Source organism: Lissotriton helveticus, chromosome 2_1 (assembly GCF_964261635.1).
Source record: "Lissotriton helveticus chromosome 2_1, aLisHel1.1, whole genome shotgun sequence".
NCBI lineage: Eukaryota > Metazoa > Chordata > Amphibia > Caudata > Salamandridae > Lissotriton > Lissotriton helveticus.
Genome location: NC_136059.1, coordinates 702,041,857 through 702,064,482, shown reverse-complemented (window position 1 = coordinate 702,064,482; position 22,626 = coordinate 702,041,857). Strand labels below are relative to the sequence as shown.

Below are 22,626 nucleotides of genomic sequence, written 5' to 3'. Positions count from 1 at the left end.
GCGGTTATATTAGAAATAAAGCTATATTTTCTCAAAGTCTCTGGAATACCATGTATAGGGGACCTGACAAAAATGAGCTGATGGTGATTCAACTAGGGAGGATAGTTAGTATTTTTAGGACGATTTTTTTAGATACATTTAGTCCAGTCCTCCCTGGTATTGAGCCCTTTATCAATGGTGTTTAGATGGCAGAAATACCATTGTTCTCTTGTTTTCCTAAGTTTGTCAATGTCCCCACCGCGCCTGGTGGTTCTAATTTTCTCCAAAATAAACCAGCGCACATAAGGTTCAACAATATTCTTCAGTCAGATTTACATCTTCAGTTTGCAATGCACACCATCATCCCAGGTAAGCCCCAATCCCAACTATTTATCACAAGATCCAAGCCCTCAAGACACAATGGATGACAGGCCTATGTCCTAATTTGATCTCAGAAACCTGAACACTTTCAGACCTCTGTAGAAGTCCTTCACAAACTAATAACACAATTCACCCTACTGAAGAATAAATCCTATGATGACCTCATCATTTCACTCCAACCTAGCATTAAACAGCTGGCTAAACTATTAGCTTTCTAAATTCACTGCCTAGGACGTAGAGGCTTATTTAGAATTGTGTGGGTGAATGACCTGCCAGGTTAGAAGAGGGATGTTCTCTGCTCCCTTGGTGTTCCTGTTCAGGACCACCAGGCTTTCCCTGTCAATCCTGAACAGGAAAGGTGTACATTGGAACTTCTGTCCTAAATAGGGCAGCAGTTGAAAGCACATTGCCTGTCAGCTAAATAGCAGATTGCCAATTCATGCAAAGGATTGTGATGGTGCAGCTAATGGGTGCCCGGTAATAAAAATCCTGGTGCTTTCCCCAACTCAAATTAGAGTTGGGGAACTACGAGCTGGCAGATGAGGCATCTGCCATTTTTGGCAGATGACCATAATTCACCAAACTCTAATTTAGCTCATAAGTATTTGCTTTTCCTGTATGATCTTCACAATCGTAAACCCTATTCCACCCCTCTTATACATTGCTTCTACACTCATTTATCCCATTATTTCCATCCACATAAACACTAGTTGTAGCTCTTCCCTCAATATAATGTCTATGGATCGGATGTCTATACTTAAACCAGGCAACCAGATCTGTACCCATTCTGACCGACTTTGTCCACAACAGATGAAACCAATAAATAGTGCCTTCAGAGTTCCACCCTATATTTTCTCTCTCTTCAACCACTCTCCACTGTCTGAATTTTGCTATGAATGGTACATATCTCGAATTGTTCTATTGCTGCCATGCCTTTTGTTGACACGCAATAACGGTTTTACATTATATCTTTCAAGCATATCTTGCTTTGTGTAAGGGACTGTGTAACACATTGTGTAGGGGTTCGTTATATAGACCTGCCCCCAAAGTTTCTCAAATATATGAGTCTGACAAGTTGATTGTGCTATGTATATCCAACTGGTACACCCTAAATCCAGTATAAACCAAACACGAAAATATAATGGGGAATCTAACATGAGGTTATATGTATTGCAAAGAGAATTTCCATTCAGAATGCATGTTACAGGAGAAAACTCTAGGGATTTTCCTTTGCAAAGTTCTTCCCCCATTCTTCCTCACCGGTCTGTTCTCAAATATTCCCATGTGTGGTTTGCCATCAAGTTGTTGAGCAACACAAACGTGTATGTAAACAATACTTAATCATAGTTGAGTTTCAACTGTTGAGTATATGGCAATCTGATACATGTATAACTTAGAAGTCTTGAGAAAACCAAAGGTGAATTTGTTACTAGGGGGTTAAACATGCTTTGACTGATGTTTTTATCATTGTTTTCAATGACCCCATTGCCTCACCTTCTTTTCAATCCGTGTGTATCTGTTTACTCAGACCCTAGATATGAGCCTCCAAATGTATGCAAATAATACAAAAACCCACCTCCAACTTGAAAACTGGAAAGTGACCTGGTTATTGTCACATCTTGCCTTTTGGATGAAGAGCTTCCTGTGCATGTATAGTTGCAAGGCTAATGTAATGTATTTAGAAGGCTCACCTCTTGCCTGATTATCATTGGCTGGGTCCCGTTAATGTAGGACCACCCCTTTCACCATAAGAAATTGAGGTGACTTGCAAATCACTTAATCTCTGAGCTCTTCATGCTATTGGTCATACATTAAAGTTGTGACCAACAGCATCAGTTTGCAGTTTTCCCTGGTGGGAAAACATTCCACTTCTCTAAAGGAAGTGCCATATTAAGCTGTTGAGAGCCCAGACAACGAAATGCCTTGCCTATTGCAAAATCACCTACTTCTGGGCTGTTACAGAAACTAATTAACTGTCTGCAAAGCCCCAAAGTCAGGGCAAAATAATGTGCTTGAACGACCAGAGTAGCGGCTGCATCAAACCTGATCTGGAAGACCTTTATTAGCTGATAGTGGAGAACAGAATCATTTTCAAGGTTCTCTGTGCTATGCACACAGCAGACTGAATGAAGGGCCCCATGTATGTACACAATCCTGCACCGTTCTTGCTCCACACAAGCCCTTACATTTAATAATGGTATACATTTCATCAAAAAAATCCCTCAAATGACTGAAATTTAGACTGAAGGAAGCCCTTTGAGGTCAGTGCCCAAATGTGAGGAACACCATGATTCTAAGCTTCAGGGCTTAACCAAACTTGATGTGCTTCAGGAAGAAAATAACAAGCATTGACAAGACAATAGGTCTCACCTATGTGAGATCTGTTGGCCTTCTCAATGTTTTTTGCCATGTGTTATAGCAATGCAGCCACTGTGCAACATGGCTGGAAGTAAAGAAAATAAAAGGGTTGTGATGCGTACCGGGTTGATCGAGTCATAGTGCTTTTATTTTCTTTACTTTCAGACACGTGTGGCTGCTGTGCAACATGACTGAATGTAAAGAAATTAAAAGCACTATGGCACAGCCGTATCACTTTTTTATGGCAGGTGGGGTGGCTGGAAATTCGCAACCAATGGTAAGTAATGATAAGTAATCGACAAGCTTTAAGCCTTTTTTATGATTTTTTATTTACAAGAGACTCACAAGTGACAATGCCTATGCTGTCTCAGGCAAGATGTAAAAATGGTTTTACCACTCTATTTGTAAGGGATAGAATATCAGATATAGGCACTTTTTGTTGTTTGGAAGGGGCATGTTTACGGCATCCCTTCCAAAATCCCAAATGGGAATGGTTTCAGGTTTCTTTATTTTTGCATAGTTAATTAAAACCATTGCAATATTAATGCTTAAAACATAAAATACAATTTTCAACAGACAGTCAGTGGGATTTCATCCATCTTGGATGCCTTTTTCATTTTTGAAATTATGAAAGGCAATCTTCAGATAAAACCCAGTTAAAACCCAAAGGTAGAAAAATTCTTTACAATATAAAATTCGAATTAATTGGAATCACAATGAGTGTCATTAAGTAGCTGATTGCTGTAAGTTGCAGTCTCATATCTTTTAGCTACAGCCATGTATTCCCTTTAACAAGTCGTATTAAGTATGTTGTTTTAAGTTGTCTCCACTTGTTACAGGGATTATCCTTGTACTGCTGGCAGTGTGTCCTTGGAGTGGTCCGGCTTCAGACATATTTCCGTCAGCAGGACTACCTGTGGTGTCAAGCATGGTGGAAAATGCTGAGCACACAGGACGATTCCCAATCTGTGCCTCAAAATGTTCATTTTTATAGACTTAGGGTAACCCTGGTTGAAAAATATTTGTGGAGCAAATAATTTGTAAGAGTTGGGGGTCAAACAGACATGAGATCTATTTGAGAAGCTTGCCTTGTCCTCAACCAAGGAGAATTGTTTTATGGCCGCCAGACTAGTTTTTTAAAGTTTGAATAACCAATTTGTGCATCTCAGAGTCCTGTGAGTTTGGTAGATTCTAGGGCTAGCTGAAGGTAGCTTCTAGCTTAGGAGTGCTCCCTATGCTGTATATTGTGCCATAAAAAAACACCACTGGGTCTGGGCTCCCAACAGCACAGCTTAGCCACAATTACTAATAAACAACAACAGATGCCAGTGCAGCTACTCAATTAGACAAAATAACCTTTTTCTCCCAAAACATTGGAATGAAACCGTATGCTTTGTGTTCTTATTTACTTTTAATTATTTTGTTTTTGTTCAATGCTTATTCTTGCTCATATTATTAATTTAAATTTTCAAACTTTACATTTTTTAAGACCTTATGTACACAACGAAAACATTGTTATTTACAAACACATTTAACCCCTTAAGTGCTGCCGTCGGCCAACGGTCGTCACGGGCACTACCTCCCCAGTGCTGCGTGCGACCGCTGGACGTCCAGTTCAGCACCGGATAATGGACAGCGCAGCACTGGGGAGGTTTGTTTACTAGCTCCCAAGTGGTTAAACATATCAAAACAGATCATTCAAACTATCAGTCATGCCTCACTCATACTGTTACAGACGTCATGAATTAACAAAATATCAGCTGGAATAACAGTATTCCCAGCACAGCCATAAACAATTTATTTTCTCAAAAAGGAAATCTAATCTGTTTAAATTCCTTCATTGTTATTCCAGCTGATATTTTGTTAATTCATGATGTATGTAACGGTATGAGTGAGGCATGACTGATAGTTTGAATGATCTGTTTTGATATGTTGAAATGTGTTTGTAAATAACAATGTTTTCGTTGTGTACATAAGGTCTTAAAAATGTAAAGTTTGAAAATTAAAATTAATAATATGAGCAAGAATAAGCATTGAACAAAAACAAAATAATTAAAAGTAAATAAGAACACAAAGCATACGGTTTCATTCCAATGTTTTGGGAGAAAAAGGTTATTTTGTCTAATTGAGTAGCGGCACTGGCATCTCTTGTTGTTTATTAGTATATCATGCCATAGCAGATGGTTTTGCGTGTTTATTGTGGCACTTCTGATCATGTGCCAACAAATGATATAAGCACCAAACCTGGCTAGAACTTGTCGTAGAAGGCCAAACTCCAACCCTATGTGAGCAGGTGATGTTTAGTGCAGAATGCAGAATATAGTTCTATAGCCTTTGACCTGTGTGTTATCCAGCTCCTTTGCATCTCTTCCCTGCATTGCCCCACTACCATAAGCGATAGAGGGGAGTAATTTAGCCTGGACTACCTTCAGAAGTGGAGTCAGAGTCGGCCCCATCAATTTATTTGCAAGATTTTTCATCATTAAATCAATCAGCAGACCTTTCCTTCTTGCTTCCTCAAATAGGAATTGGTATGTTTTAATGTTTTGCAACTACAGTCTCGTTGCAAAAAATTAATCTTTTACCACCTCCCAAGGGGCCTTATTTAAACACATCCCATTTTCCTTTATGAAAAATGTGCTGCTTTTAAAAAACAAAAGATTGATTTATTTGAAAGCAATCACAGACATGGTGGTCTCAGTGCTTAATGGAGGCCACTGCATAGCACCACCCATTGCCTGTGTCATTGCTGCAAATAAAGATACTAAAACAGCTCTCTCACCTGCAAGTGCAACAGCTCAAATTATTCCAGGTCCCCAAAGCTAAAGTAATGGCTCGAGAGGTAGGCATTAGTAATTTTTAATATATATTGTATTCATAAACAACTGTTGTTCTGCTCCTCTCTAAATTAGATGAGCAGTGCCATCATGTGGGAGACTTTCGTGCATGTGCTGTTTACAATTAAGTGCCGGTGCCCAGCACAGGGAACCATCAGCTCAAACTAAGCACTGGGTGGTCTAATGATCCCCAGCATCCCACCATCCCTGTGATGGCTACGATTCCTAATGGGTCATAAACTGCAACCTACCTCATCAATATTTATGAGATGGGCTGATTTGTAACCCACTGGAAATCAGTTATTTGAAAAATAAAGAATTATACATTAAGAATGGATATTCTTATTGCGATTCTGAGAAAGTCGCAATTTGCAAATCGCTATTTCCATCTGGCCCAATGTGCGAAAGAAGGTATGTTAAAGAACAAGCACAGAAAGGAAACAGGTGATTGAAAGTGTAATAGGAATTTCAGGGTGAAAATAGGCATGCCTGTTTCAAGTAAACTAAATACAAGTAAAATATGAGAAAGTGTGATTAAAGGATGATTATGGGGGACTCCTCCCTATAAGAAAGATACTAACAAAAAATTGACCTAAAGGGCTCTCAAAAAGTTGCTACTATTGGAGGAGGCAGCTGGGTGTTCAAGAGGATTGAACTGCCCAGACTGGTCACTACCCTTCTGGAATGCTGCCTACCTCAAATGATCATCTGCCACATGACCATAAAGTTAAACGTTATTGCAAGTGGCATGAGACGCAACATGTAAATACAATAATTACAAGGTTTGAGTTTCAAAAACATTGAGTCCACATTGTAGTTTATAGCCTTGGTGTGTTTTTATTATGCAAGTGCTGAATTTTCGTTAATGAACAGCCAACGCGTTTCGCCCAGACATGGGCTTCTTCAGGGCGATTGCTTGGTGCTGTACTCTCGCCAAGGTAATAAAATAAGATCCACAAATCTGACCAGTCCGTGTCAGGACGTAACAAATGCAAGAAGGTAATCCCTCTTGTTAAAGGTAACCCATGGTTCAATAAGGGTCAGCGACCAGGGTGCTCTGTTCCTGCGGCACTTGGTCCGTGTCAGAGGCAAGGGGTGGCTTTTAGTTAAGAGTAGCAATGAGTCTGCGATCCGTGTTTGGTGGCGCCAGTATCCAGCCCAGTATCCAGTGCATATATTTAGATATAGATAGAGATGTATAGGTAGATGTAGATATATATAGAGATATAGATATAAATATAGATATAGATATAGATAGATTACCTTCTGGTGGTCGCCAGTTAGTAGGTATAGTTAGCTCCTACCAGGTGGCGGTCCCCTGAGCTATGTGGGGGGGCTGGAGCCATGGAGCTCCAACACAGTGGGATTGCTGAGAGGTGGTCAGAGGCCATGCCCCTTTTTCCATCACTCTGCAAACGCGCCTATCGGTGCACTGCTGGTGGGGCGATGAGGTTCCCTTGTATCCTGAGGGCCTCAGGACTAAAGTTGACTTCATCCCACAAGCAGCAGTGCACCAGAAGGCACGTTTGCAGAGTGATGGAGAAAGGGGCGTGGTCTCTGACCACCTCTCATCAATCCAGCTTACTGGAGGTAACAGGAGGATTTACGGGAGCTAACAGGAGGGCTAGTTGGCCCCCAGGGACCCTCAAGAGGCAAGAAGACTTCATCCCTCAAATAGTAGTGCACCCAGAGGTGTGTTTGCAGAGTGGCAGAGAAAGGGGCATAGCCTGCCACCACCTCTCAGCAATCCCACTGTGTGGACTTACTGGAGGCAACAGGTGGGCTAGCTGACCCCTTCAGACCCTCACAGGTGAAGGGGATATTCACCCCAAACAAAAGCATGCCAGGAGGCGTGTTCACAGAGTAGTGGATAATGGGAGCATGGCCTGCTATCAGAACTCAGCAATTCTGTATAGGAGGGGTTGTTGGCCCTCAAGAATGACCTTGGGGGCCAACTACCCCTCCTCTTACCTCCAGTAAATCCCACATAGAAGGATTGCTAAGAAATTGTCAGAGGCCACGCCCCTTTTCTCTACCACTCTGCAAATGTGCCTCCTGGTGCACTACCAGTTGGGGGATACAGTCCCATTGGCTCAAGAGGGACCTTTGGGGCCATAAGCCCTCCTGGTGCCTCCTTTTAATCCTACACAGCAAAATTCCTAAGAACTGGCTGAAGACCCAGCCCCCTTACTCCACCATTCTGCAAACGTGATTTCTAGTTGAAAAACTTAGAAATTCACAAAAAAAATCAAAGGTAAAAGGGATTTTATAATTAGCAAATAGAATTTAAAAAACCTTTGAAATTCACTAGAAAACTAACTCAAATAGTAGTTAATGAGAAAAGTGAGCTGGAAGACCCGCGGGTGGTAAACAATGGGACAAATCTGGGGATATCTATCACCTCCAAACTAGAAGACCTGGTGGAATCTAATGTGAAGCCAATATTGGAGTCCATGCAAAAAGATCTGCACAGGCTAGATAACCTACATCTCTCCTTAATAGGGAGGGCTAACGCTCTGAAGATGGTTTTCTTCCCTAAAATTATCTACCTATTTAGAGCCATCTGCTTGGAATTTCCCAATCAATGCTTTAAAGCTATGGAACATACATTCTCCAGCTTCATGTGGGCTTACGCGCAACCTCGGCGAGCCTATACATTTCTTACTCTACCAAAAGAAAGGGGCGGGCTTGCACTTCCTAATTTGAAAGCATATCATTGGGCCACTGTATTACTTGTTAGCCAGGAATTGCTACAAATAGGGAGGGAGGAGGGGAGCTCCTGGGATGGACAACCATCTATTTATCAATTAATTATAGGCAATCAAAATATAGGATATCTATGGCGTCATCTTTATGATAGTTATCATAAGTGATTTAAATTCAAGACACTACATTAAAACAATCAGAAAAATGATGGGCATTGGACGTGTTTCATATTATACCCTCTTTAAAGATAATCTTGATCTGCCAGAGATATTTAGAGACAACTGTATGAAGAAATGGGAGGCGGCTGGAATAACACATTTTGGGAGTTTGGGGTCCTCCACGGGGCTGCTATCATTTGAAGAACTAAGAGAGAAATTTAAGATAGTTAGGCGGGATTTCTTTAAATATTTGCAAATCCGAGATTATATTAATAGAAGAGCAGCGGGAGTGATTATTTCCAAGAAATATGAACTAGTCAAAAAACCGGCATATAGCAACAAAAATTCCATCGGAGGGATATACGCTTTTGTAAATATGATATTCCCCAGGGATTTAGAAAAAAAACGCCCAAAAATGGCAGGGGGAAATAGGTATATCTCTAGAAGAATTTAATAAGGCCTATGTAATGTCACAAGTGTGTCTTATGTCCACCAAACTGCAGGCACAATTTTACAAAACGTGTTTTTTGTTATACTATACACCGGATAAAATTGCCAAGTGGGGATCCGGCACAGGGACCTGCTGCCCTAGATGTCAAATGTTTAAAGCTGATTGTGGCGGTCTGATTTTTTTGAAAGAAGAGATTGAGAGATTTTTATCTAAGGTACTAAAAAAATCTATTATTTTATCTGACGAATTAATCCTATTAGGGACCACAGATCTTAGCTTTTCTGGGGTAGGAGCAGAATTTATGTTTATTGCCATGGCTGTTCTAAGGATTTGCATAACCTCAGCATGGTTGGATCCGATGGCACCTTCATTCCAACAATGGCTTGCGAGGTTATTGGCTACCTATAAGCTTGAAATTGCTATCTATGAGGGGAAGGGCAAGAGAAGATGTAAGCAGGGGATGAAAATCTGGACCCCATTACGGGATTGGTGTCAAGCTCAAAGTAATGACTTATGATGTATGAAAAATAAGGATTCTATGCGACATCTGGTCTTGATAATTGTAAATCTGTAAAGTGTTAACTGCTGTGGAAAATACTGCTTGAATTGATGAATAATGATATTTATTATTTTGTATGAAGCTTTGTGTATTTGTAATTGTCTGACCTGGAGGGAGGGGGGGTGTTTATTTATGGTGGAAAAAATCAAATAAATATAGATTTTTTTAAAAATGAAATTCACTAGAAAACCAAAGGTTACAGGGATGTTACAGGTACGCTGATATTTAACCCATACAAAACCAGACAAATTCAGCTGTTATAGTTAGATGAATTAACTATAACTTACACCCCCACAATGCATTGCTTATGATCTCACATGTTACATCACTCATGTCATGGTCAGTGACATCACTGATAACATCACTGAGGATAAATCAAATTATATTACTGATGACATCAGTGATTACATCAACCACAGAATGTCTGACTCACCCACTCACACCCCTATAAAATTGTCTATACATCCACTACCACTCCCATACAACCAACCACACACCCATTCACAGAGCCATACCAGTATTTACACACCCACTCACTGATTCATAGATCTAAATGCACATCCACTCACTCACCCAAACTGCTAGTCATACACCCACTCACTCACTAATACAGCCATTGATATATCCACTCATACACCCATGCAAGCACTCACACACTGGGTCAGTCACCCATAGAACTACTCACACACCTAGACCCTCACCCATACAGTCAATCATGCAGCCACTTACTCACTCAGGTACGCACAAACCCACTTACTTACTCATACAAATAGTAACACATACTCACACACCTATACAGTCACTGACAAAAACATGCACTTATCTATTTAGCCACTCTCACATTCACTCACTCACTCACGCATAGTCACTCATATACCTCACAACTCACCCATACTGCCTTTCACATACCGAATTACTGACACATACTGACACATGCACTCAATCACCGACACAGCCATACAGACACTCACTCACCCATACAGCTTCTCACACATGCCAAACATGCCATACCCCATACAGTCACAGGCATACCCACTCACTCATCCATACAGGCAGTCGCACACCTCCTCCCCCACACATATAGACGCCCAGACAGCAATAGAGGTATTCAGAAACCCAATCAATCAACCGTATAGCAATTCATGTACCCACTAACACACTCAAACACCCACTTAGACTTCAACTGACCAACAGATACACATATTTACACAACCAATCACTCACCCATACATTCACTGAGACACCTAATCACTTACTTATGCAGTCAGTCACGCACCCACTGAGTCATCCAGACAGACACTCACACACCTACTGATTCACCAATACACCTTGGTATATATATTTAACACTCATAAACTTTTTTTAAACGCTCACAGTCACTGGATGATGTAATCACTAATGTCATTAGTGATGCCATTTGAGATGTCATCAATGATGTCACTGACCATGTCATGAGTGATATATGTGCGTGTGTGTGTGTGTGTGTTTGTATGTATATATATATATATGTATAATTCTTCAAATTTGCAAGGTACTCAGAACTTGCACTTCTTTAATTTGAAAGAGATAGTACCAGCACTTCTCAAAACTGTTCTGGTGCCTTTAATGGGAGAGTACCAGCACTCACTGTTTAGCAGTAAATAGGCACTCTGGGATATGAAGTACCTGCACTGCTATATTTCCACTTCAAGCACTGATTATATATATATTCCAAATGAAATATATTATGCGAAGTCTGCGATGCATGACCATGTATCATTATTTCAGCTCTTGCTCTGTACTCATGTACTGCTGTGCTATTATGTGAAGTGCTTCTGAGTAAAGGGCTTACCAGCCAATAACATAAGCTATGTCTGTGCACCACAGCACACTTATGAGCGACCTCTTGTGAATTGAAGCAATGATGTTCAGCGACGTTGATGGCATACTAAAGACACACAATGAGAAAAGGAAAATAGCTGCACTGTGCCCATTCCAGGAACCATCCCATACCTGTGTATCTGTATTACTACGCACAGATAACAGCCATTGTTTTTTGTGGTGATTGTTGGCCGCAGTTTTATTACTCATTTACATACGTCTTATTTGGGACACTTTCTTGAGCCGGGGTCATAAATCATTACCATACATTATCACAATTTGTTATCAGTCAGTGTCTTTTGGTCATCATAAATTGTGGGTCATAAAACATCGGGTATCATAAATCATTCTGTCATCGTTTTGTTGTCATAAATCGCTCTGCCGGAGCATCATAAATCAGTGTCATAAATCATGGTCATTAATCATTGGGATGCCATAAATCATTCTGTCACAAGTCTGTCATCATTCTGTTGTCATAAATCATTCTGCATGGGCATCATAAATCATCAGCCATAAATCATCGGCTGGCCATAAATCACTGGTTTGTCTTTTTGCTCATTTGCATATCCTAGGGTCGTAAGGCACCCTGACAGCTTGTAGATTGTTCTTTGTTGTTTTCCATGCCCCTTTGCGTGTGGGGGGGCCAGGCCACAACTCTCTACGTTGCTAGTCTCTCCTGCACCCTGCCATCTGGCGAGGGCTGGGCTGCGAGTGCCGTCTCCGTATGCTCCCCCGATTTTTTTGTCAGGCATACTCACCCAGCCGTGAGGCATCCCAGAGTGAGTGGCCCTCCTTCTATGCACCGCCCTGTCAGTGTGTTTACATAACCAAGCCAATACACCTTTTGTTTCTGCCCCGTTGGGTTGGATTTGCACTCCCCTTGCGCTCTCTGCATGGGGTAGGCTCTTCGCGGAGTTAGGCCTCAGCTCGCTACCATGTTGGACTCTTTTGTGCCCTGCCGACCTGCAGGGGCTGGGCTGCGAGTGCAGTCTCCGTTTGCTCCCCTTTGTTAGACCACTTCACTCAGCCGTGAGGCATCCAAAAGTGAGTGGCCTTACTCCCACACACCGCCTGGTGTGTCTCCATCGCTAATCGTTGCACCCTTAGTTTTCTATCCATGCCTGCCATCACTGCGATGCTGCTGTTGTAGGTGTGGGTGGGTGAGACTTAAAAACCGTTGTTGCTGCTCCCCCAGCTCCATGATGTAAAAGGTGAGCTGCCCAGGGGAGCATTGCCTTATATCCCCCTCCCCCTTTTCTTCTTCCCTTTGTTCCTGGGAGGGGGGAGAGGGCCTCGGGCGCTTGTAGCCGCGTGGCGATTTCCGGCGGTGCAGACCAGCGCAAACCGGATCCGTTCCTTGTGGGCTCGGGCGGCCATTATGGCGCCGGCCCTCGAGGCCCCCTTCGTGGGCGGCCTCTGCGATAATAGCCACACTGTGCTCATTCCAGGAACCATCCGATACCTGTGTATCTGTATTTTAAAGGGCTTACCAGACAATAATATAAACTATGTCTGTGCACCACAGCACACCTATGAGCGACCTCTTATGAATTAAAGCGATGATGTTCAGCAACGTTGATGGCATACTAAAGACACACAATGAGAACAGGAGAGTTGGGGGTTTTGATTGAGTATAAATCCACAAATTATTCTGTTTCCAATTTGTAGAGTGAATTTGTGCGTTTTAAACAACACCAAACAATTTGTTCACTTTTTTCTTTTTGAGGCGGGCGGTTGTAGTTAATTATGTTGGTATATTGTTATGGTTTTAGAGACTACGCCTGATATCTCCTCTCCGTACCACATGCTCAATATATGTATAAAACACAACCGCACTTTAGGGACCAGTTCTCATGTCTCTCTCGGTTACCGTATGTATTGCATAATGTTTTTAGGCCACATACTCAAATTATATGTTTCAGGTTCAGCTGTAACCTGTAACTTTAATAGGCACATTTGTATGTACATTTTAACGGTCTTTTGTATTTAATCTTGTTGGTATATTTGTATGGTTTTAATTAACTAAACAATAAAATATATTCTGATTCACTTGATTAATTGCATCTAGAACTATATCTTACATTTCCAACCCATGACCCTGCTATCCCTTTCGTTCCATTATCCTAAAACCTCATGTGTGGCCTGGGTAAGAGACACTTTCTAATATAATATATAATAAAGCTACATAGCATGGTTAATCACGCAAGTTTTCCCAAACGTGTTGTAAATCTTATCTCTTTGCATAATTTAGAGCCCATTGATGACACTTATTCTTGAGGCACATGGTCAATACTGTGGAAAGCATCCATGGGGGTCTTACCACGACACACACCTCCGCCCGGCTGCTCTGTCTGCAATCTCGGTTTGTCCATCGTCTGTCCTTCAGTCCTCTCTGCTCAGCAGCCTCAGGGTTCGCCCACAAGGCGCTGTCCAGCATCAGTGTGCTGAAACCGGATGCAGAGTTTCGAACTTAATCCCGGAGAAATCACTCTCGCATCAGTGCCAAACGCGCCGGGCATTGCATGAACCCAAGAGCACAAGTCGGTGCCATTATATCTCCCTGTTTCTCCTTAACGAATAAAAACATTTCAAGCCGTGTTAGACGAAGTCTGATATTATCTGCCGTGATGCGTATTAACGCCATAGTTGACGCTCATTAAGGGACAAAGTGCACAATGCAACACCTTCGTATCTTTTCATGCGATGCATACGATGGTTGCTTAATGTATTCCTTCCCCTGAGGCGGACAGGAGCTGGAAAAGTACCGTGTATCTGGAACTGAGCTATAGAAATATGACCGTCGAGCACGTAAATTTGAGTGTCAGCAAATGCCCAGATTACCTTTTACGATTAAATGTGTTACAGCTGACAACAGGATATGGACCCAGTCCGAGAATGTCCCGCGACTGCTAGGAGCCACTAAGAGCTTGTCAAAGGCTGCTGGAAGGCTCAGACTTCTGGAACACGCGGCAGGCAAACGACAACGAAGCCTGTGTAAATGCAAAGCGCTCTGTTTGCCATCCTAGTGCAAATATGCACTTGATGTGCCTGAGTTATTGCTTAAAAGCCGTTCGCGGTCCAGCAGCAGGGCTCCAGGCCGTGCATATGTTTTTTCAGGAAGCATTACTCCTTCCTCGACGAGTAGGGTCGGCTCCGCGGATAGTGATACGACGTAGATGCCTCCTACTGCTTTTTTTAGCATCCACCCTCTTGGGAATACCGGAGAGATCGAAGCCCATCCAAGAGGTGGGTGTGACGTGGGCCCTGGCTTTCGTCGATGTGACGTGGAAGCGTGCATTAGCATCCAGCCCTGCAGGGGTGTCCAGTCCGAAGAGGAGCTGTTTGTGAGGAGGAGGGGACCGGCGCCTGTGCTCTTACAGTATCTGTTCACATAGCAACAAGGAGCGGCGGCCAGGAGGAGAGCAGCCGCTGCGCGTCCGGCACTGTACATTTCTCGAGTGCGCAGCCTGCCATGGAAGGAGGGTCCCGGAGGCTGCATTCGGTGGCCCTGGCTCTGCTCTGTTACTGCTGCTGCTCCACGCACGTCTCCAGGGCAAGCAAGCAGTATGTCAACGAGTGGGCAGCGGAGATCCCCGAGGGGCCACAGGTAGCGCGCGCAATCGCCCAGGATTTGGGCTACGACCTCCTGGGACAGGTAAAGTGCACTTTCACCACTCTTCTAACTTTATCCGCATGCGCTTCATCTCGTCTCCGGGGGTTGCAAATCAGCTCGTCTGAGTGTTTAAAATTGAACTTGGCTGCTGGCTTCTGGGCATAATTCATCTGCAGCAAACATGATTTATAAAGCCGCAGATGAACTCCACAGGTTAGGAGTCGACCTGCGGGCAATGCACAAGTCACAGGTTGAAATCTATACGAGTCAACCCAGTCTTTCATTCCACTGGGAATGATCTGGGTCACTGAGTAAACATTATTAATATTACACCTTCCATTCATCCTCGGCGCTTCGAAGCTGCTAGCCCATAGCAGTAACCGCTTTATTGGATGAATGAATACACGCTTTTATGCTGTCTTTGTTCAGCACATCTGCTAATCAAGTCAGCCCAGTGCTCAGTCTATGAGCAGACTTTGTTTTTTTCCTTCAGTGGCATAGCCCACACTGATTTCCATCTTTGTATCCCCCGACCCCCGAGAAAGCCCCCATAATATACCGTGTTTGTGCCTTGTGCTCGCCTGTCTGTAGGCAGCACGGCGGCTGGGTCCAGGCTGGGCTTCCCGGAGCCAGGCGCCAGGGCTGAGGCAGGGAAGCGGGTGTGTTTGCTCTTCTGCCGCTGCCTCCGGCGTCTGAAGCAGGATGTTGTGTTCGCTCTTACAACATGGCAGATGGTGTCTGATAACGGGTACAGTGCAGCACAAAGGGTTCCACGGCTCGCCCACCGCCTTCGCACACAGGTGCGGCCGGTGCCGCCTGTGCGTGTCCGGCGCCGCCAGAATATGTTCGTCAGTCTGACCAGTAGTAAGATAGTATTCTACTTCCTGTTAAAATACAACACTGCCTTTAAAAACGGGTCTAACTGTTGCCTGCTACGTTATGATATTAGAATGTAATGTGTCAGCACTGCAAGCTAAGTGGTCTCTGTGACGATAAAGTTTGAAAACTCGAGGAGAGGCACAGGAAGTCACTTACCTGGGATCCCGAAATGTATTCGAGAGGTGCAGATAGCATTAGAACATCTGATTTAAGCAGCACAACATCTAGTAAATACATCATATCTCTGAGGCAGCCCAGGAGAGGTAAAAGAGCGCCATTTATCTCAAATATTCATACTCAATAAAAAAAATATATATTAGCCAATTCCCACTACACAGGCTCATCATTAATATATGTAATATATATGCAACCCACGGCTATCGCATGGCCTGGAAGTTTGCCTTGATTTCTTCATGAAAACAGCTACAAACTGATAGTGGGTGTGTTTTTCATTTTCCTAATCTGATTAGTGCCCCAGTATGGCGGAAATTGTTTTTCTCTCCCTCTAGTGACTCATGATCATTTTTAGATATCCTGACACGACTCCGTTGCTCTACACAACAGCTTGTGCGTTTACACCAGGCGTCTCATTTCTCGGAAAGAGAACCACGTCACTGGAGCCCGCAAATGTGTCATTGATCTTCAGTGAAGACAACAGCGTTACTGCGCACCCTTTCTGTGCTGGGAGGGTACACAGGTGAACAGAGACCACATCAGAGCTGAGGGCAGGGGGTGGGGGGGCTATTGGGTACCTCGGCCTGGTGAGCAGAACCACTCTGCAAACGAAGGGCATTGGACTCGTACGCCTATAAGGCTGTTAGTAAAAGAACTCTTGTAAATATTCGTGGGACACATCCCAGAAGTGAAAGTGTGACTAAGACATATCTTGCTCAATTGGTGCCAGGAAGAAGCGCAGATGGAGTGTAAATGGCATGGGAGGAAGAGGAGAGGTCGAGTAAGCGTGCCTCGATGATATTCTGCTTCGGGATCGTTTCTCCCATGAACCTAACCCTGATGAATTCATTCCTTTTAGATATGCTTAGAAAATCTGTATTTGAGAGGCATTTATTAACTCGGGCCATAGAAACAGGTGCTATTCCAATACTCCCTCCCCAAGCCAGTTTGCTGCTGAGACTCTGTGAACCCTTGGAACTTGCTCAAACTTCGCCAGCAGGTGGTGCGACCAAAAGAACCAATCAAAGCTGGGAACCACCGGAAGTGCCTGCGCCCCTGGGGCCTTGCAGGGCTCTGACGTTCGCAAGGAGCAGGGGAGTCGCCGATGTGCGTCAGTGCCTGCCTCAGCCTTTGCCCTGTGAAGTTGAAATAATAGGAAAATGCCGTTTTCTTTCCTCCGCATTATATGTGCAAACATTTTGTTTTCTTAGAACCACGTTTTATACTCATCGAGGACTTTTTCTCTAATATTCTTTCAATTGTTAATAACAATGAAATCCTTTGCACACGTTACAGGCCACTCGCGGTTGGAACCGATCCCTGGCCCCTGATAATATTCAATAATTCATTAAAGGGTGGATGTAATGATTTGGAAAAAGATCCGACCACACTGAGACAAACAGGGAGACAGTAAGGGCCCGCCAAACACCCAAGACTTTTTGAGTTGGAGCCCAGTATCCGCCCAGTACTAAAAGACCAGTCAAGCAAAGCCCTGCCACATGGTCTGGCATATGGAAGTGTAGTCAATGTAAATAATGACCGGTTAATAGACGGTGCTCTTGCCTTCTCTGGTTCCATGCCACCATCTTCCTTTAGCTGTGGACAGTCCAGTGCATGAGCGCCCAGAGCAGTATCTGCAAAACTAACCAACTAACCTAAGACCTCCAAAACGCCCTGAGGTCCCAATCAACGTCTCATTTAAAATGGTAAATAAAGAGAATAAAATAGGAAAATCAATAGAAATATATTTCAGAATAACAGAAAGGAAGCTGGCTGCTAGTGACTGAAGTTCGCATAAGGTGGTGTGAGTGAGAGCCAGCCAGAAGAACGAAAGACTCGGGCGTTTGAAAGCTGGTAGGCACAGTAATCTTCCTTCAGAGAATCCTCCACTCCACGGACACCCCACACCCCACACCCCAACGGCTGGAGTCTCGATGCACGTTGAAAGGTAGAAGCCAGTAGTGTATGTGTCTGAGCTGCGCCTGAACAACAGTTCTACGTAAAATGGGTTGTTTTTTAAACACTACACTGTATTAAAGGCAAAAGTCCCAATAGAATGAACGCATTAGACATTATTAATATAGTTAGGCTTTTAAGAAAACCTTTTTTTTTTACAAGGGTGTGTTTAAAATCACCAGCAAAAATCCTAAAATACAGCTTATTCACCAGCATTCATCACATACCTGTAATTATCCAAAGCAAAAAAAAGAATGACATATTAACAACAAAGACAATATTAGCAAATGACACTTAGCCATGGTGTGATATCACGGACATATCGATTCATGAATATTTAGCGCGAACATGACAACATAATTAGGTGCCACGTGGCCAGAGCATCAGGGTGACACGATGACAATGTCGGATGAATTGGCATTAAGACTTCGATCTCATCTCACAAAACCTGCAAAATGCAGAATTAAAGGTTCCATGCAGACTTAATAATAGCAATAACAATGTGTATCAAGTGTTTCATGTCATTTGTGAGTATTGTAGTTACTAATGCCAGCTTAACGATTCTAAGTTAACTGGTCTCAGTAAAAAACAAGAATGAATAATCTTTGTGAACATTTCAACTAGTGACTTGCACACCACTGCAGGTGTCAGTGGCGAGCCTTTTTATTACTGAGCCACCCTGTGGTACGATCCTGACAGCACTAATGATACCACATACATCACACGTTACAGGCTCAAGTACTATCATTTTCACATGTTGCAAGATAACGTTTAACTTAAGTGTTACTCAGAGTACAGCGTTTTAGTGAATGTTAATTTCATACATTCCATTTATAACCAGGATTATTTATAGCACTCCGTTAACTAAAAACGTTTCAATGCATTTTATATACTCTATGGTGTACTTTGCTAGCAATAGGCTCCCGTTCAATTTTACATCAAACATAGCTGTTTACTGACTATAATTGTTTTTCCAATTAAAACCATGAATTTAGTGAAGTACACCAATATGTTCTGTGCAATACGTGAGTCAGGGCTTAGAATAATGATCCACAATGTCACGTGAAGGATTGCATTTTTTTGGTGGTTAAAATTCATGGATTTAGGGATTAATGCTGCTGCAACTAAAAACCGAGACATAGTGCGATCAATTCCTCCTAATGCCTGCACTTTGTAGTAGTGCGTGGACTCTGCGCCTCGTGCTGAGGACACCACTGCTTGGCATTCCTCATACACACAGCTGGTGATTCATCTCAGGGCAGCTTCAAGTCTCAAACACCTGGAGAACATTGAAGGGGTCATACAGTGAATGGTGTGGCAAAAGGTTTCAGCCTACAACCAGATATCATGAAACAAGTATTGGCTGGAGAGGGTTGGGTTATTTTAATGTCTCTTCTAAGATAGCGCCCATGCACTGTTGCTTGCTAGAGATATTGTATACAATAAAGACTAGCCCCCAGATTCATCAAAGTCATGTTTTGCGAGTCCTTAATAGCGAATTTTAAGGATTCGCTATTAAAAACTCGCAAAACGGGATGCATGTAGAAATCGCAATATTTTTAGCGATTTCTACTGTATCCTTATTTGCGATTCGCTAATTGCTAATCGCAAATAAGGAATGGCTTTCCCATTCATTCCTATGGGCCTAATGGCCCATAGGAATGAATGGGGAGTCATTCCTCATTTGCGATTAGCAATTAGCGAATCGCAAATAAGGAAGCAATTTCAAGGTTGCTAGGGTGTCCAAAGGACACCCTGTTGCACCCCTGAAATGGTAATGTACACTGGTGTTGCTCACACACATGTCCCAAGGACATGTGTGTGTGTGTAACATACAACTTAGAAAAATGCACTAAAGTGCATTTTTCTAAATTTTTGCTATTCACCACGTAGTCAGATTTTGCGGTAAATAGCAGGCCCAGATTGCGAATTCGCAATTTTGAAATGGTTCATGCATTGAATTTAAGGAATCTCTAATTGAGATTCCTTAAATGCAAATAATCGCAATGTAGCGATTTCTAAAATTGCGATTTTTGCATTTGGGATGATGCATCCCAAATGCAAAAATACCGCTTGCAAAGGGCCAGATTCTCAGAATCTGGCCCTTTGCGAGCGGATTTTGGTTTGATGAATCTGGCCCTAGGAGCCCTCACTCTGCTTAGCAGTCATTGGCTTCATTGTCACTCCTATTTGCTGCCTCCTAATTGGCCAGGCGCTGGCTTCGCTTCCTCTTCTTTCATGCGGTGCATGGACCACGTATTGATTGCTTCATTTTGATTAGTGTCCTTCCACTGCTTGCGCTGTGATTGAGGAAATATTTCTCTTTTTCTTTCTTCATGTCCTGTTGCCTCTTGTCTCCCTCCACCTTGTGTCTGTGTTGCTTCTTCCCTGTCCGTTTTGCATGCTTTAAATAGCCTCCCTCCCATTTGTAGACCGTGTTGCTTTTACCCCCTTTCATCCTCCCTTTTCTGGGTTACTTTTAATCTCCTCCCTCTCCCGTTGTTCCTGGTTTGATTTTAACCTCCCCAACCCCCCATTCTCTGTGTTGCTTTTAATCCCCTCTCACCCTCTGTTGTCCTTGTTGCTTTTAAACACCCTTCTTCCCCCAGTGTCTGTGTTGTATTTAAACCTCTACCCCATTATTCGTGTTGCTTTAAACTCCCCTCCCTTCCCTCCCCGTTATCCTTGTTGCTTTTAACCCTTCTCCCTGCTGTTTTCAGTGTTGCTTTTAACCCCTCCCACCTCCCTTGTAAATGTTGCTTTTAACCTCTTCCACCCCTTATGTGTGTTGCTTTTACACCCTCCCAGCCCATTTGTCCATGTTGGTTTTAACCCCGCCTACCCAACTTGTGCATGCTGCTTTTAACCCTTCCAATCCCTCTTTTCTGTGTTGTTTTTAGCCCCTCGCACCCTCCCTTGTCTGTGTTGCGTTTAACCTTCCCCACCACCAGCCATAAGAAAAAAGCACTATGTAGAGGCCAACGTGCCATTGCTCTTTTTTACCATCCCATTGTGTCCCACTGCCCCTCCCATTTTCCATGTTGTTGGTTCTCTGCCACCCTCCCTGCCCTTGTCTGTGTTGCTCAACCCCACCTGCCATAGTAACAAAAAATCGCCACGACGTGGACAGCAACGACCACGTCATTGCTCTTTTTTTCCAAACTTTTAGTCATGCTGTTCATTATGGCTAACAAACATTGGCAAAGTCAATGCTGGTTGCTCTATGTGACCGCTTTTGCCAAATTGCCACTGAGGCAAATATGACATGGTTTGCCCCTAAACCTCCCTACTGTACCAATCAAAAACTTCTCTTTCAGAGATCTTAAGATGAGAAAGTCACAGGTGTGTGGCCATGCCTTATCCACTGAGCCCTCTGTAACTCCATGGAGTGAAACCTAGAAGAAGCTCCTCGTTGACACCTAATAAATTAGTCTAACAATAGAGGTATGACATGGAAGCATTGTGGACAAATTTGACCTGTGCCTCCAGCATCCTGCTAATGGAAGAAATGGGGACGTACAAGTAGCATCTGTTCCTAACAACCCAGTGAGAGGCATGATTGAATGGGCACGTTAGAGTCCTGCATTTTGCCACCACAATAACTTGAATGCCACAACAGGCGGAAATGGGCATTGGACACTTCGTTCTTCCTGACACCTGATGAAGTAGGCTGTATTGTAGACACCTGTGGGGAGTATTTTTTTAGTATCTTAGCAGAAGATACACCAGAGAAAATTGGCATATGCGTGACCTACGTCTTGCAACCTACCAAGGCGAATGGCAGAGTAGAGAGGGCACTGAATGGGCATTCCCCCAATATATTCTGTGTCACTTCCCAATTCTATCCTTGGATGCCAGGCTACTGAGTTTATAACAAGCCATTACTGTACAAAATATTGCATACACGCTTTAACTCAATAAAAGCGAGAAGTATGCAGTGCATTGTCTTGCTGATTACATTCGGATCTTTTGCAATTCTTCTGTGTGGGGACATATCCCTTTACCCATGCATATTGTTGTGGCTGCTGCTGGTCCAAAATGGGAAATAAAAAGTAGCCCTTGCAAACTGCTTATAAAAGCACTGCTCCCTTTGTCTCTTCATACTCTCTTTTTCTATACACCCATTCTTTCTCTCATTCTCTGCTCTCTCATTTCTCTCTCTTTCTTTGATTACTTTCTTTCTACCTCTCCCTAACATCATTTCTCACTTGAAGCCTCCCCATGCCAGCTGCAATTAACCTTGGGAGCAGGGGAAAGTGACAGAGGCACCAGGAGTGGTCGTGGGCATTCAACACTGACGGCAAAGGGCTTCAGCCCACCAGGGAAATACCCAGCCAAATAAAAGACCTAGGCTGCTGCCATCATGTTTCAGTGTGTGGCCAATAACATGTCTATTGTTTCATCATTTTTCTTATCCATGACGGGTACTGTTCTTTGAAAACATATATTGCTGCTATCTCATGTTCCTTCAACCCACCTTGTTCTCCTGTCTGTCACTTTTTAAAGTTCCTAAAGAACTTTCATGCGGGAAGACTGTTAGTCATTTTTGGACTTGGCCCTTTCTGCCAGGTCCTCCCCAATCATTTTGCCTTCACTCTCTTCTTTTCTGAAACTGTTTTTGGTGGCTTTTAGGACTCTGAACACCTTGCACTGCTTACCAGTGCTAAACTGCTTGGGCTCTCTCCTTTAAACATGGTAAGAATGACTGACACCTA

General features: G+C 43.1%; 1 protein-coding gene across 1 annotated transcript in view; it reads left to right on the top strand.

Moving 5' to 3' along the window:
• Positions 1 to 14,591: 14,591 nt before the first annotated feature.
• PCSK1 (proprotein convertase subtilisin/kexin type 1) overlaps positions 14,592 to 22,626 on the top strand; it is a 246,062-nt gene continuing 238,027 nt past the window's right edge. The window contains exon 1 of the mRNA XM_078675404.1: positions 14,592 to 14,944. Coding sequence (XP_078531530.1) covers positions 14,762 to 14,944 — 183 coding nt within the window. The 5' untranslated portion in view covers positions 14,592 to 14,761. The remainder of the gene's footprint in view (positions 14,945 to 22,626) is intronic.